The following is a 14,915-nucleotide window of genomic DNA, read 5'->3' on the forward strand; positions in this document are numbered from 1 at the left end:
AGCACTGATCACTGTATTAGTGTCAGTGTCCAATTTGTCCGCTGCAATATCGCAGTCCTGTTAGAAGTCGCTGCTCATCGCCATCACTAGTAGAAAAAAAAAAAAATATCCCATAGTTTGGTTTGCGCAAAAGTTATAGCATCTACAATCCATATACGCTTTTATTTTGATATGTTTTTGGTAAAAAAAAAAAAAAAAAAAAAAAAAAAAAAAAGATATAGCAGAATACATATTGACTGTTTTTTTGTGTTTTATTTTTGCTTTTTATGGATGTGTTTATAGCCGAAAGTAAAAATTGATATATATTTTTTTTATATATTTTCTTTATTTAAATTTTTTTTCAAAATTATCTTTTTTTTTTTTTTTCTTCCTCTCCTCCTCTGCAAAAAATAAATGTAGAGTTGATCAAATGCCACCAACAGAAAGCTCTATTTGTGGGGGAAAAAGGACATGCATTTAATTTGGATAGTGTCGTACGAACGCGTAATTGTCAAAGTAACGCAGTGCAGTTTGCAAAAAAATGGCCGGGTCAGGAAGGGGGGTCCAGAGGGGGGCTTCCAGAGGTCAAGTGTTTAACTGTGGACTTCTCCTTTTTTAACATGGGGGTTCTAATCCCTCTCCACTATCCAAAACTTAAAGAAAACCCTCTCCTGTATCTATGGAGGAGCAGAGTTATCGCCCTAAAGCCCCGTATACACGTACCGATCGTCGGCCGAACGATCGGCCGTCTTTTGTCCCCGGGCTGTCGTGTCTGTTGAAAAGTGCAAAAGACTGCACAAGAATTTTGTCCGCTGACTACAACCGACTGCAGAAGTGATGTCATGTTATGGTTAACTTTCCTTGTCTTTTTTCTTCTCTGAGCATGCCCAGTCTTGCAAATCTGCTGTCTGTCGGCCAAATTCTGTACTGACTGGCGAACAATCGGCCGTTCTGGTGTCGGCATACAAAAATTTTAATGCTTGCATGACAGATTCTTTTCGGCCGAATGTGCGCTGTCGGAGGAATCATACTAACAAGCCTACAATCGGCAGATCGGTCGACGATCAGTACGTGTGTACGGGCCTTAAGGCTGAGCTATAGTCTTTTCCTCTCTCCTAATCACCATAAAAAGGGTGTTCTGTTGTCCACCAAGAAAGCTGGGAACAATGTAACTGATGACAATGCAGCACAGGAAGTTGTTGGCTCACAATTTTTCTTTGCTTAGAATTGCAGCTTTGATTTTTTTTTTTTTTTTTTTTTTTTTTTTTTACCATATTTGCTCCTTCTGGCCCGGAGTGAAATGGTCATTAGAATGTTCTCTCTGGGATTGGGACATTAAGCGCTTGTTGATGTCTTTCTGTACTGCGGAAATCCAGCAGTTACCACTGAGAGAAAGATTGTGCAGCTGGGGGTGGTGCACACAATGGTCTTTTTTTACTTCATTAAGATTTTCTGTTGACTCATATAAGAGATCCACCTCCAGATTGTTAATAAGTCTTCAAGAAAGCTTCAAATATCTGTTCTATTCAGAGTCATTCACTTCCTAAAGAGAAGTTACTATCACAGTTACCATTAAAGTATAACTAAAGGAAAAACTTTTTTAGTTTTGATAAGAGTTGAGACGAATTGGAACCCCTGTCAGTTTTTATTGCTGTCTGTGTCCCCGTTAGGCAGATTCATCCTCTCTTTGTCCTGTTTGCCATTTATCATTAAAAGGGAAAGTAAAAGAAAATCCCAAACTTTGGGTTGTCCCCAGAAAAGTAAGAGGGGAAATCTTCCGATAGGGACACTAGTTCTGGGGGTCCCCAAGGAATTCCCTTTAATTTGCAAGGATTTCTTCTCACTTCCTGTTTGGCTATGGGACCGGAAGTAAAGGAAAATCTCCCCAATGGGATACAGATGGCGGGGGGGGGGGGGGGGGTGGGACTTGCAGGGGTTATATAAACCTCCCTCGCTCTAGCCAAAGTGAAAGGAAAAAAAGTTTTTCCTATAGTTCTACTTTAACTGGCATGGTTCAGGCTGCTATTGTATAGTTCCTGGAAATAGTGCTGGTTCCCAGCTGAACAGCTTACTGAATAATGGCACAGAGGTATTCTATGACATTGGTCTTAAATGGAAGCTTTAGAGGCAGGAAAAATTGGTATTTGATGGGATCCCTGGCTTTGGCATGAGGCATTGGTATTTGATGGGATCCCTGGCTTTGGCATGAGGCATTGGTATTTGATGGGATCCCTGGCTTTGGCATGAGGCATTGGTATTTGATGGGATCCCTGGCTTTGGCATGAGGCATTGGTCTTTGATGGGATCCCTGACTTTGGCATGAGGCATTGGTCTTTGATGGGATCCCTGACTTTGGCATGAGGCATTGGTCTTTGATGGGATCCCTGGCTTTGGCATGAGGCGTTGGTCTTTGATGGGATCCCTGGCTTTGGCATGAGGCATTGGTCTTTGATGAACAAGCAAAAAATTGGGGGAGCAAACCCTGAACATGTATATCTAAAGCCGGTGCAGCTATGGACCAAGCAACATGTATATTAAAAAAGAATAGCGCAACCATGCAAAAGAAATGACTATCAAATATGGAGACAATCCATAAATAAAAATGGGGGTTTAGTCCCACTATATGGCCATATCGTGCTCAAGCCCACCACTGCGTCAAAGTACCCCATTATCAGTGGGTCCTACACTATCCATAGAAAAGGGGTGAATCCAACCTCTCTAACCCTTGGAGACAACACTCCTTGCTGGGAAAGATGTGCTAATGCACTACAGGTCTTTGATGGGATCCCTGGCTTTGGCATGAGGCATTGGTCTTTGATGGGAATCTTTCCTGGGGTGGAAGACCTTGGTCTGGGATAGGAGACTAGGCTGTGGTAGGAGATGGTGATTTTGGATGCAAGCCTTGTCTATGGCAGCTGTACATTGGTCTTGGATGAGAGCCTCGGCTGGGGCTTCAGATATTGGTCTTGGATGAGGGCCTTAGCCAGGCACTAGACACTGGTCTTGGTTGGGGGGCCATGGCCAGGGCACTGGTAAATTGGTCTTGGTTGAAAGCCGTGGCTGGAGCACTAGTAATTTTGGTCTTTGATGGAACCTTTAGCTAGGGCATAGACAGTGGTCTTGGATGTGAGCCTTGGCTGGAGTGCTAGACATTGGTCTTGGGTTAAAAGCATTGACTGTACCTGGAAACATTGATCTCTGTGATAACCTTCTTGATAGGTTTCAGTTAAATAATCAGAGCCATGGTAAAGCGATAGTGAACTGCTCCTGGTGTGCTCCTTCTCAATGCAGCCAGTATGATAAAGCTTTCCATTATATTCTGCCTAATTATTAATCCATTTGCATATTTCTTACTGTTCTGTGTTTTCGTTTCTTCCATCCTGGCCGAAGCCGGCTCCATGTTGGGTACGGTCTTCAGAGTCAGCAACATTGTGGGCTTCCACCCTTTCTCTTTCTCCCTGCCGTAATCTCGCACATGCCCAGTGATTTATTTTTTGCTAAGACTCGTTTTCATTCCGGATTACTATAGCAACCCTGTCCCCTGCTCGGCACCAATGTTTACACCTGCTGTGATGTAAGTCGCATGGGGTGTAAACAAGAAATTGTGAATGGGTCTGTACTCCTGCCGAATTGCAGAGCAATGCCACAGAGAGGACATGATGGAGCCTTGGCATTTTACTTAATAGACCAATGACCTATGTATTAACAGTCCATGTAGTGGATCCCTGCTATACTGTTTTAAGATTCCGATACACCTTTTGGAGAATCACCTTTTGGAGAATAACCTTTCGATAATCTCACCGTAAGCAAGATGCCGATTTTTTTTTTTTTTTTTTTTTATGCATTCCTTGCAATAAGGTAAAAAATGCTCAGGTGTCAGCATCCCCTGGCCCCCTCTTACTTACATGAGCCCTCATTCAATTCAGCACAGTGCACGTCTGCAGCTCTTCTCTCCCCTCCCTTCCGGGGCTTTGTTGGGGCACCAGGAGCCATTGGCTCCCAGGGCTGTCAATTAAAGGCAGGGCCGGGGCCGAGTCCCGCTGTCTGTGTCCATGGATGGAGCAGTAGGGCTCGGGTGCGAGCACACACGATTGCCCTATGGGAAGTGGCTTCCCATGGGGGCATTGGACAGAGGGGAAGGTACCAGAAGTGCCGGCGGGGGCCTTGAAAGAGCAGGCAAGTATGAGGGGAGGGCTGGTTTTGCTGGGGTACTAGGAGCCATTGGCTCCCAGTGCTGTCAATTAAAGGCGGGGGCGGGGCCGAGTCCCGCTGTCTGTGTCCATGGATGGAGCAGTAGGGCTCGGGTGCGAACATGCACGATTGCCCCCATGGGAAGAGGAGGGGAGTTACCAGGAGTGCTTGCGGGGGTCTTGAAAAAAGAGCAGGCAAGTACGAGGGGAGGTCAATAAGTTACCATTCCCAAGATCCGGATGTGCTGGGGATCTGACTCTTCCTTCTCTACATATCCACCTTCTGTGGTTACACACCATTAATCCCATCTGCGTAGAAGTATGCAGATTTGGAGGAAATCCAGCTATCCACTTCAGTCATTGTGGAAACCTCTTCCCCGTAAATGTTTCTTCAGATTTGGAAACCGGAAGAAGTCCAAAGGTGCCAGGTAAGGTGGATGGGGCAGAGATTCATAGCCCCAATCACGAACAAAAGTGACAGTTTCGGCAGCTCTATGTGCAGGTGCATTGTCCGCTAGCAGCAACACACGCTTTGATTGCTCGGTATTCAACTTTGTCCAACATGACACCTACTCCATTTCTCTTGGCACTATAATTCACCACGACCTACAAAAGCAAAAATTGGCATGCATATTACTAAGATACCCACTTATAAACCTGCAAAATTTCAGATCCCTAGCACATCAGATTGGGAGCCATCGGGACGGTTGGGAATGCAACCACTTTGAGAGCCAATCACAGCGGTCACATAATTGGGTAGCCACTCCCCTCTTCTGCCATTAAAACCCAAAGGACCGCAGGGAGCCCATGTGAATGTGTTTTTTTTTTTTTTTTTTTTTTTTTTTGTTTGATTCGCCTACTCTGAAATGTTATGCCAAAATTCTTTTGACACTTTTCCACTGCTGGTACCACATGGTATAGTGTAGGAATGGTTCGGTTCGGTACGGCGGCGCTTTTCCACTGCATGGAACCAAACGGTACGGCTCTCAAAAACAGTACCACCTCGATTGTGGTTCCAAGAGGTACCATACCGGTACCATATCCCACAATCCTTTGCATGCAGTCACTACTAGCCACTGATTGGTCAGAGAATCATTGTTCTCTCACCCACTTAACTTTAGTACTACTTTAGTGGAAAAGCAAACCAAACCGTACCGTACCGTTCCAACACCGTACCATGCGATACCAGCAGTGGAAAAGCAAACCGGGCCGAGTAGAACCGAGCCGGTACTTGCAGTGGAAAAGTGCCATTTGTTATATCCTAAAAATCCAGTTAAAAGTTTATGGCTGGAATAGTGCATTTTTGCTCTTCAAATCCTTTTGCTTCACAATTATTTAAAGGGTTTGTCGTGTACAGTAAGTATAAATGCCGATCCTCCTCTTACCCCAGTGTACTGTTTTTTGTTGTAGAATTCTGTGAGAACTTGTCACCCGACTGTCGGGAGAATATCATCATGACGCAGATCCTCCCATGTGTCAAGGTAGGTCTGTCGGCTCTTCCTCAATGTATATGTAGCAGATGACTTATGATTTTCATTGTATGAACGCAGGCTAATGGCACATGCGCAACTTTGCTGCTAAAGACCTCTCCAGCGGCAGGATCACTGCTGTTCGTGCCCCTTAAGTTCTGTACACATGGGCCAAATGCTGGACGACACCGGTTGGTTTAATACTGGCTGACGTTCGGCCTGTGTGTATGGCTTCTGTTGGACGAGCATCCTGGAAAACCAGCAGCTAATGGCGGGGGGCCCTCCTCCTGTCACAACACAACAGCTCAGCGGGGGAAGATTAATACAGGGGCTCCGACCAAACCTGTCAGGGTTTTCTTTTTTTTTGGCTGAACAAAAAAACTATTATTATATAGCAGGCTTTAGGCTTTTAAAACGTGCAGTTGAACCAACTGCCCCCCCCCCCTTGAGCTGCAGTAAGCAGCAGACGGGAGTGTTTACATGCGGAAAGCTTCGTGCCCATGACAAAGTCTACCCAACATAGTGGGCAGCAAGCCTGCCAAACGCTATACACTGAAGCAAAAGTGGAAGTGCACTGATGTCTGGTGTCATTGTGCTCCCTATGATTACGCGAGGGACGTTCCCTGGAGGAGATGCTCCGCCTCCTCATACTCATTAGTTTGCACTACGGGCGGCAGTATGAGATGTAGAAATGCCGCCTGTAACACATCGCAAACTGATGACACACAACTGCTGGAAAAAAAATCTTGGGAGTCAATTTGCTGCCTGGGTCCAATGGGCCCAGCGGGATCCATGGTAGGGCCGGCCCTGGTGTCATTGCTGTGTAAAATTCCAATATATATTTTTATTTTTTAAAATGTTTTCATTGCTTGTTTTTTCTTTTAAACAGAAAGTAGAAAACGTGTGTGTGTGTGTGTGTGTGTGTATGTATATATATATATATATATATATATATATATATATAATATTCCAGCAGAAGAAAGCTCTTTGTATGGAAAAAAATATACATTTTATGCGGGTACAGTGCTGCATGGCTGCGCAATTACCACTTAAAGTAGTGCAGTGCCAAATAGCAAAAAATGGTCTGGTCATGAAGACGGTAAAATCTTCCTGCGGTCAAGTGGTTAAATCCACAAACCTTTGGCCCTATTGTGTATACGTTTTTGATGAGTTTCCTTTTATTAGAATTCTGATCTTTATCCTTTGTTTCCTTTCTAACCAGGAATTGGTTTCAGATGCCAACCAGCACGTGAAATCCGCCCTGGCATCCGTCATCATGGGTCTGTCCCCCATCCTGGGGAAGGAGAATACTATAGAACATCTTCTTCCTCTTTTCTTGGCTCAGCTGAAGGATGAGGTAAGAGACGTTCCTGTATGTGTCAGATATGTGGGGTATGTTTCATTGCTCTAGATCAGGGATCCTCAAACTACGGCCCTCCAGCTGTTGCGGAACTACACATCCCATGAAGCATTGTTAAACTCTGACATTCACAGACATGACTAGGCATGATGGGAATTGTAGTTCTTGAACAGCTGGAGGGCCATAGTTTGAAGACCCTTGCTCTAGATCAGGGGTGTCAAACTCAACTTCATCGAGGGCCGCATCAGCATTAGGATTGCCCTCAAAGGGCCGGCTGTATCTGTAATACTAGATGTCCAGAGTATCCCAACCCCCTTATATCAGATGTCAAGAGTTCCCCCCCCCCCCCCCTTACATCACAGTGCACCCCTTACCTTGTGTTGCTGCTGGGGGCAGAGCTGGGAAGTAGTAAGTGCAGGGTCACGAGGAGGTCCAAAGGAGGGCTGGAGCTCTACTGCAGCTCTAGGAGAGGTGCAAGGGCCACATGAAATGGTCTTGAGGGCCTGATTCGGCCCACGGGCCTTGTGTTTGACACATGTGCTCTAGATTATGAAATCACTGATGTGTCATCACCCATTACATAAGGTACCTTTTGTAGTGATATTTTAATGACGACTCCTCTGTTTTACATATTTCTGCCACAAGGTGGCGCACGCCACAAGAAAGTAATGGGTGAAGCTGAAATCTGGTCTGATTACAAGCACAATATATTACAAATTTACCCTATGGCCCTGTTCACACCTGTGTTTTTCAGCTTGTAAAACGCTCCTCTCTGAAGTGAAAACTCCTAATAAGCAAAATCCTTTTCATTTCAATGGCCCCTGTTCCCATATGAGCATTTTGCCGCCTGAAGCTCAAAAAAGTACATGAGCTTTGTTGGCAGATTACAAACGTTTTTGTTAATGTCAATGCCTGTCTCCAAATGCCCAAAAAGGATACGCTCAGGTGTGAATGGAGCCTAAATAGGAATGTTGGATTTTCAGGGGTTAGATCTGGAATCTTAAATCCGTATTAAACCTGTCGCTGCCAGGTCCATACCTCGTATGGATCTGACAGTGGGGGGGGGGGGGGGGGTCTCTCACACAATCCAGTGGCTGCAGCCCCTGGGATTGTGTGTGAAATGGACAAGCCGACTCCTGCTTGTTAGGTGAAAGCATTGGGGCGGCTGCCCGGTCACCTGATTGCGCTCACACAGTATCGGTGCCGCCCCAGGACATGGCGGATGGAAGTGGCTGTAGACTGAAGCTGGATACACACTATCCAACTTTTGTTGGTAGATTTCCTTCAGATTTACCTTTTCTATGTAGTGCAAGGGCCTGCCAGATTGCATACAAATTGAAAGTGTTTAGGTTTGACCTCATATTATATGGTTTTGGTAAATCTAAAGGAAAAAGTCTTCAGAAAGTTGTATAGTGTTTATGGCCCATAAGGACAAGTGTGGACACACATCTGCTCTCCTCCCCTTCTTGCTGTGATCCGGAAAGCGATATCTGACATCTCTTCCGGGGTCAGCCTCTCCGTGTCCCCAGCTAGCTTAGCTGAGAAGGAATGTTTTGCAATGCGATCTGCAATACAAAACCTTCATTGGAGCCCAAAGGAGACATGCAGGGTCTTTAAGACCCTGCATGTCTCATTAAAGAGAACCTGTCACCAAAAACCACATTTTTTTTCAAGAAAATGGTTGTACCCGAGCATATTTATAAAAAAAAAAAACACACACACATTTACACACACACACGTAGGAACGAAAATGCATGCTTTGGGGCCACCTGTGCATGAGAACGTGGCTTGCAATGCACTTGTTGCATATAGCTTTGCATGCCTGAGTGAGAGCAATAATAATAGTACAAGACCTCCTTCGTAACACTAAACTGATGCCTATCATGAGATCGGCTTCTGTCTGACAGGCAGCTGTACACACGGGCTGAATGTTGGGCAGTTTATGCCAAACCGACCCGTTTTTTCATGCTCATGTGTACCCAGCATTAGGGTGCCCCCCACTCTGGATGAAGGAGAAACCTTTGGACAGCAACATTGTAGAGAGGTTATTAGATGTACTAGCAGATTTAGATAGCCAATTGCCAGCTCACACTTCATAATAATTTTACAGCAGGTTTTTCTTTTTATCTCAAAAAAAAAAAAAAAAAAAAAATTTTACATAAAATCTGACCATTGTAAGCACCCTTGCCAATGGTAAATGGTTTTGTCTCAACCCTCCAACTGCTACATCTGCAAGAGCTTGTTCTTTTGAAAAACCAACTTACTGGGCAGATGAACCAGGTGAAAATAAAAGGGGGAAATAAAACTAAAAAGAAAACGAATGCAGCCATCGCATCTAAGAATTGGCAAGCTGCAATATGTTTTCTGTTTGCCCACATTGTTTCCTGGCTGGAAGACATCTAGCGCTTTCTTGCCTAGCTGTGCTGTCCCTGGATTGTCCGTCTTTTTTTTTTTTTTTTTTTCATTGGATTTCAGTTCTTCAATTATGGGGGATCAGCATCAGATGTGAGCATTACCTAGGGTGGACGCATGCAAAGGCAGCCTGCCTAGGAACATCCACTCACTCTGCCTTCCAGGGGCTGTGTTATATTCTGCAACATGATTGCATGAACTACTCTGGATGGTCCTGCATGTCACTCCCTCCTGTCGAGTGCCCCCACAGCATTGACACAGAGCTGTTGTTTGGCCCTGCCTCCTCTCTCCTGATTTGGCTAACTGACTGACAGCCAATGGTGCCACAGCTGTGTTTCAGCCAATCAGGAGGGAGAGTCCTGGACAGCCGAGGGACTCGTGGACATTGCTGGAGAGAAATGGGGCTCAGGTAAGTATTAGGGGTTATAAAGATATAATACTGTGCTAAAATAAACAAACCCTATATCAACAGAAAAAAGCAGTTTGCGCCAATCCTGAAATGTGGATATGAATAAGCTTAAAATTACATTTAGCGCTTTTACTAAAATCCACAAAAAACAATTGGGGAGTAAAAGTTTATAAATAGTCCACAAGTCCCTCCAACTGTTCACCTGTGTACCAAGACCTACTCTGGACATCACTGTCACAGTTGGAGGGATCTCTGGACTAGCACCACAGGTCTTGTCATTTACTGAGACTGAGCTGCCTGATTTGGAAGATTTTGGATCTGGGATCGGCTCCACATGAGTGATTGTTTATTGGGCACGCTTGACTGATCTCTGTATTGGGGGTCTGTCCGATCCGGTAAGAGGCTTGGACACCTGGTGTTTGGTGGTGGCTTCTGGATTCACAACTTACAACTTTTACTCTGTCTGTACCTGGGATTCCTCATTTATATGTGTGTGGACTTTTTATGAACTTTTTCTCCCCAATTGATTTTTTGTGGATTTTGGTATCAAACATGCAGCGCTTTTAAGTATTAGGGGTTGCTGGGGGGGCTGCTACATCGAGAAGGTTTTTTATCTTCATGCATAGAATGCATGAAGATAAAAAAAGAAAAAACCTTCTGACTTTACTTTAAAGCGGTTGTAAAGCCCTCTCTTATAACTTGTACCTATGGGTAAGCCTTTAAGAAGGCTTAACTATAGGTACTGTAAATATCTCCTAAACTTGCACTGTTTGGGAGATGTTTACTTTTAATGCAGCCGATAACCTCATCGGCGCATGCGCTCTGAAGGAACGGCCACCCGTGCCATTTCTTAAGAGCCCTGTGCCATGAATGGCTGCGGGAGTGATGTCGTCGTGCCTCCGGCCAATCAGATGGCCAGAGGACGAGAACCAGGAAGTAGGATGGCTGAATAGGTCTGCCGTCCTGTTGCTGAGCGGGTGGCACTGCGGGGGCTTCACTCTAAGGTAAGTATTTCATAATGAGCTAGTATGCTATGCATACTAGCTCATTATGCCTTTGTGTTACAGGGTTTTTTTTTTTTCTTTTTTTGGGGTTGGTTTACTTTCTCTTTAAAACCAATTCCCCCATCTATCCGTGTCTTCATGCTTTATTTTGTTGAGCAATAACAACCTCTAATGCCCCATACACACGTGCAGATTATCTGCAGACTTTTGTCTGCAGACTTACCAAAACCATATAATATGAGGTCAAACCTAAACACTTTCAATTTGTATGCAATCCGGCAGGCCCTTGCACTACATAGAAAAGGTAAGTCTGCAGACAATCTGCACGTGTGTATGGGGCATTAGCGTTTCTGTCTGTGGCCATCTTGAGTAAGGGCAGATGATTCATGTAGCATTTTAATTCCTGGAATCCACCTGCCCTTAGCTCAGGCATGCAAGCAGGAGTGCGCTTAGCTGAGAGAACCCCTCCTGAAGACTCCTGGGATGTGGGACATCATTTGCCTAGGCAAAAAGCAAAGAAGTAACGGAATAAATGTGAAAAAAATGTAAAACCAATAAATATAATCTACCTTCCTATCCATTTACGAATGCTAGCAGCATGAGGATTAAAAATATATTAAATGCTGATTGGGAAAGTGACGTTCGGGTTGCTGTGTTTTGGGCTGTGAGCTAGTGTGAACATCCCTAAAATGTCATCCTGATCGCTGTGTTTTGTCATTTGTGTCCCTTTTGGTTAACCACAATGTCTATTCTCTCTCCAGTGTCCAGAAGTGAGACTCAACATCATCTCCAACCTGGACTGTGTAAACGAGGTCATCGGCATCCGCCAGCTCTCCCAGTCACTGTTGCCCGCTATCGTGGAGCTGGCGGAGGACGCCAAGTGGAGAGTGCGTCTAGCCATCATCGAGTACATGCCTCTCCTCGCAGGCCAGCTGGTATGTGTATCAATTAGAACATTTCTATGTGAGTGCCCGCTGAGTGCATGCCTCTCCTAGCTGAGCAGCTGGTATGTGTATCAATTAGAACATTTCTATATGTGAGTGCCCGCCCGTGTATGAGGTCCATGGCGCTGAGTACATGCCTCTCCTCGCAGGCCAGCTGGTATGTGTGTCAATTATAACATTTCTATATGTGATTAAAAAAGATTGTGAAGGCGCCCAGCCCTATTTAAAAGATATTTGAACCTGCTGCCCTTTTAATTGTTAATATAACAATAAATAGATAATAAATATATGGTAAAAGGCGCTGGTAATCTCTAAAGTGCTGTGTATGGATGCTTAATTAATTTGAATTAAAAAACTTTTTCACCAAATGTAAAAACTTCAATAAAAAACAATAAAACACAATTATCTTGAATAATAAAGTGCAAGTGCTTGCAAGCTGCTGTGCAAAAATTTACATAAACCTTTTAAACAATATTAATTGTGTATCCACAAATAATTGTTACAAACTTAGTGCATCTATTAATAAATTAATGTGATCACAAAATTTTAAAGTGATTAAGGTGAAAACTGTGCTCAATAAATATTTATAGTTTAGTCCAAGTCAATTCATGCAAAAAAAATTATAGTAATATAATCGCTTGGATCTGTAGTGCTTCAAGTGTAGGAGAGTGTCACTCGTTGCCTCTTACCAGATAGGGGCAGGTCGCAAGGACCCCCAACGCTTGTGATCCCTTTCACTAGGTGGATCAGACCATTAATCGACTCCTGTCTCCAGAGTATCCTGCTCCTATTCATGCGTCACTCATACATAGAGTATACGATCCGTATGTGCATGTATAAAGATATATAAGATAGCCGGACAATAGTGTAATACTGTTGGTTTTTTAATCAACATACACAAAAAACAAATAGATGGCTTCTTACATTTTGTTGTGCCCTCCTGGCACTGGGCAATTTGTATGGATTGCTTGCGGATATCAGGAAAAAGAGTCCTCCAAGGATCTGCAGTATCCCCTTTGCGTCTCCTATTCCCTGTTTACATGCGGCAATCGGCTTGTATTTCAGCCTGTGTGTCAAAAAGCCCTTCCTTCCTGTTTCCGGGTATCAGCAGTAACCACAATGCATTTCGCGTGTCTATGCGTCATCAGGCGGTCACTGTTGCCCGGATTCTCGCCATTAAATACCGCTGGCTGCAATTTGATAGGCGCCTGCCTGGTATTCACCTGGGCGCTCATTTATTTGCCAATCATTATTTAGTGCGGCTTCTATATATTGTCCTTTTTTACCAGCTGACACTTAGAAAATTTAAACATACTTTATTCCAAAAAAAATCTTTAAAAAAATACTTAAAAATAATTATAAAAGAGCCTTTTTGTGATATATGTTACATTCTGGCTTAATTGTAGTGGTTGATGCGGAGAACAGGATAGACATCCCACGGAACTAATAGCAGTGGTTTATACATCTAGAGCTACTAGCGCTGATATAATTGGCTCTTTTATAATTATTTTTAAGTATTTTTTTAAAGATTTTTTTTGGAATAAAGTATGTTTAAATTTTCTAAGTGTCAGCTGGTAAAAAAGGACAATATATAGAAGCCGCACTAAATAATGATTGGCAAATAAATGAGCGCCCAGGTGAATACCAGGCAGGCGCCTATCAAATTGCAGCCAGCGGTATTTAATGGCGAGAATCCGGGCAACAGTGACCGCCTGATGACGCATAGACACGCGAAATGCATTGTGGTTACTGCTGATACCCGGAAACAGGAAGGAAGGGCTTTTTGACACACAGGCTGAAATACAAGCCGATTGCCGCATGTAAACAGGGAATAGGAGACGCAAAGGGGATACTGCAGATCCTTGGAGGACTCTTTTTCCTGATATCCGCAAGCAATCCATACAAATTGCCCAGTGCCAGGAGGGCACAACAAAATGTAAGAAGCCATCTATTTGTTTTTTGTGTATGTTGATTAAAAAACCAACAGTATTACACTATTGTCCGGCTATCTTATATATCTTTATACATGCACATACGGATCGTATACTCTATGTATGAGTGACGCATGAATAGGAGCAGGATACTCTGGAGACAGGAGTCGATTAATGGTCTGATCCACCTAGTGAAAGGGATCACAAGCGTTGGGGGTCCTTGCGACCTGCCCCTATCTGGTAAGAGGCAACGAGTGACACTCTCCTACACTTGAAGCACTACAGATCCAAGCGATTATATTACTATAATTTTTTTTGCATGAATTGACTTGGACTAAACTATAAATATTTATTGAGCACAGTTTTCACCTTAATCACTTTAAAATTTTGTGATCACATTAATTTATTAATAGATGCACTAAGTTTGTAACAATTATTTGTGGATACACAATTAATATTGTTTAAAAGGTTTATGTAAATTTTTGCACAGCAGCTTGCAAGCACTTGCACTTTATTATTCAAGATAATTGTGTTTTATTGTTTTTTATTGAAGTTTTTACATTTGGTGAAAAAGTTTTTTAATTCAAATTAATTAAGCATCCATACACAGCACTTTAGAGATTACCAGCGCCTTTTACCATATATTTATTATTTCTATATGTGAGTGCCCGCCCGGGTTTGAGGTCCATGGCGCTGAGTGCATGCCTCTCCTAGCTGAGCAGCTGGTATGTGCCATCATTAACATTCATCTGAACGATTGGCCGTCCTTTCTCCCCCCCCCCCCCCCCCTTTGTGCGCCTGGAGTCTGTAAACAAATGTTCAAGGTTAAGAGCCTTTCTATATAGGAGAAGTGGAGCTGCGGAATGAGTGTTGTGTGTGAGCGGGGAGCTGGAGGTAGAACTCATCCTGGTTGTGGTTACACAATAAAGGGCTGCAATTTGTCTCATTGTCTTGTATCTCTGCGAGCGGGCGATCCGCATCCGGTACATTGAATACATATTCATTATTTGTACTTGTCTCTTGGAAACTCTCCAGTGTACACCTTGTCCTTGTAGACACAATATATAATGAGGGTGGTTGTGTTATTTTTTTATTTTTTTTGCGCAATTTTGTTTTGTAATAATGCTTCGAGTTGGTTAGAGAAAGTAAAGCAATTCTCCCAGTGCTTTAACCCTTTCGCTGCCATGTCTGTCCTATTGACCCCCAGATCTCTCCAT

General features: G+C 43.6%; 1 protein-coding gene across 1 annotated transcript in view; it reads left to right on the top strand.

The window, feature by feature from the left end:
- LOC309568422 (uncharacterized protein) overlaps positions 1-14,915 on the top strand; it is a 37,157-nt gene that overhangs the window by 12,222 nt on the left and 10,020 nt on the right. The window contains exons 8-10 of the mRNA XM_082274090.1: positions 5,580-5,650; positions 6,861-6,995; positions 11,585-11,758. Of these exons, the coding sequence (XP_082130216.1) occupies positions 5,580-5,650; positions 6,861-6,995; positions 11,585-11,758 (380 nt within the window). The remainder of the gene's footprint in view (positions 1-5,579; positions 5,651-6,860; positions 6,996-11,584; positions 11,759-14,915) is intronic.

The sequence above is a fragment of the Pelophylax lessonae genome (genome assembly GCF_965119305.1).
Source record: "Pelophylax lessonae genome assembly, chromosome: 12".
NCBI classification, from domain to species: domain Eukaryota; kingdom Metazoa; phylum Chordata; class Amphibia; order Anura; family Ranidae; genus Pelophylax; species Pelophylax lessonae.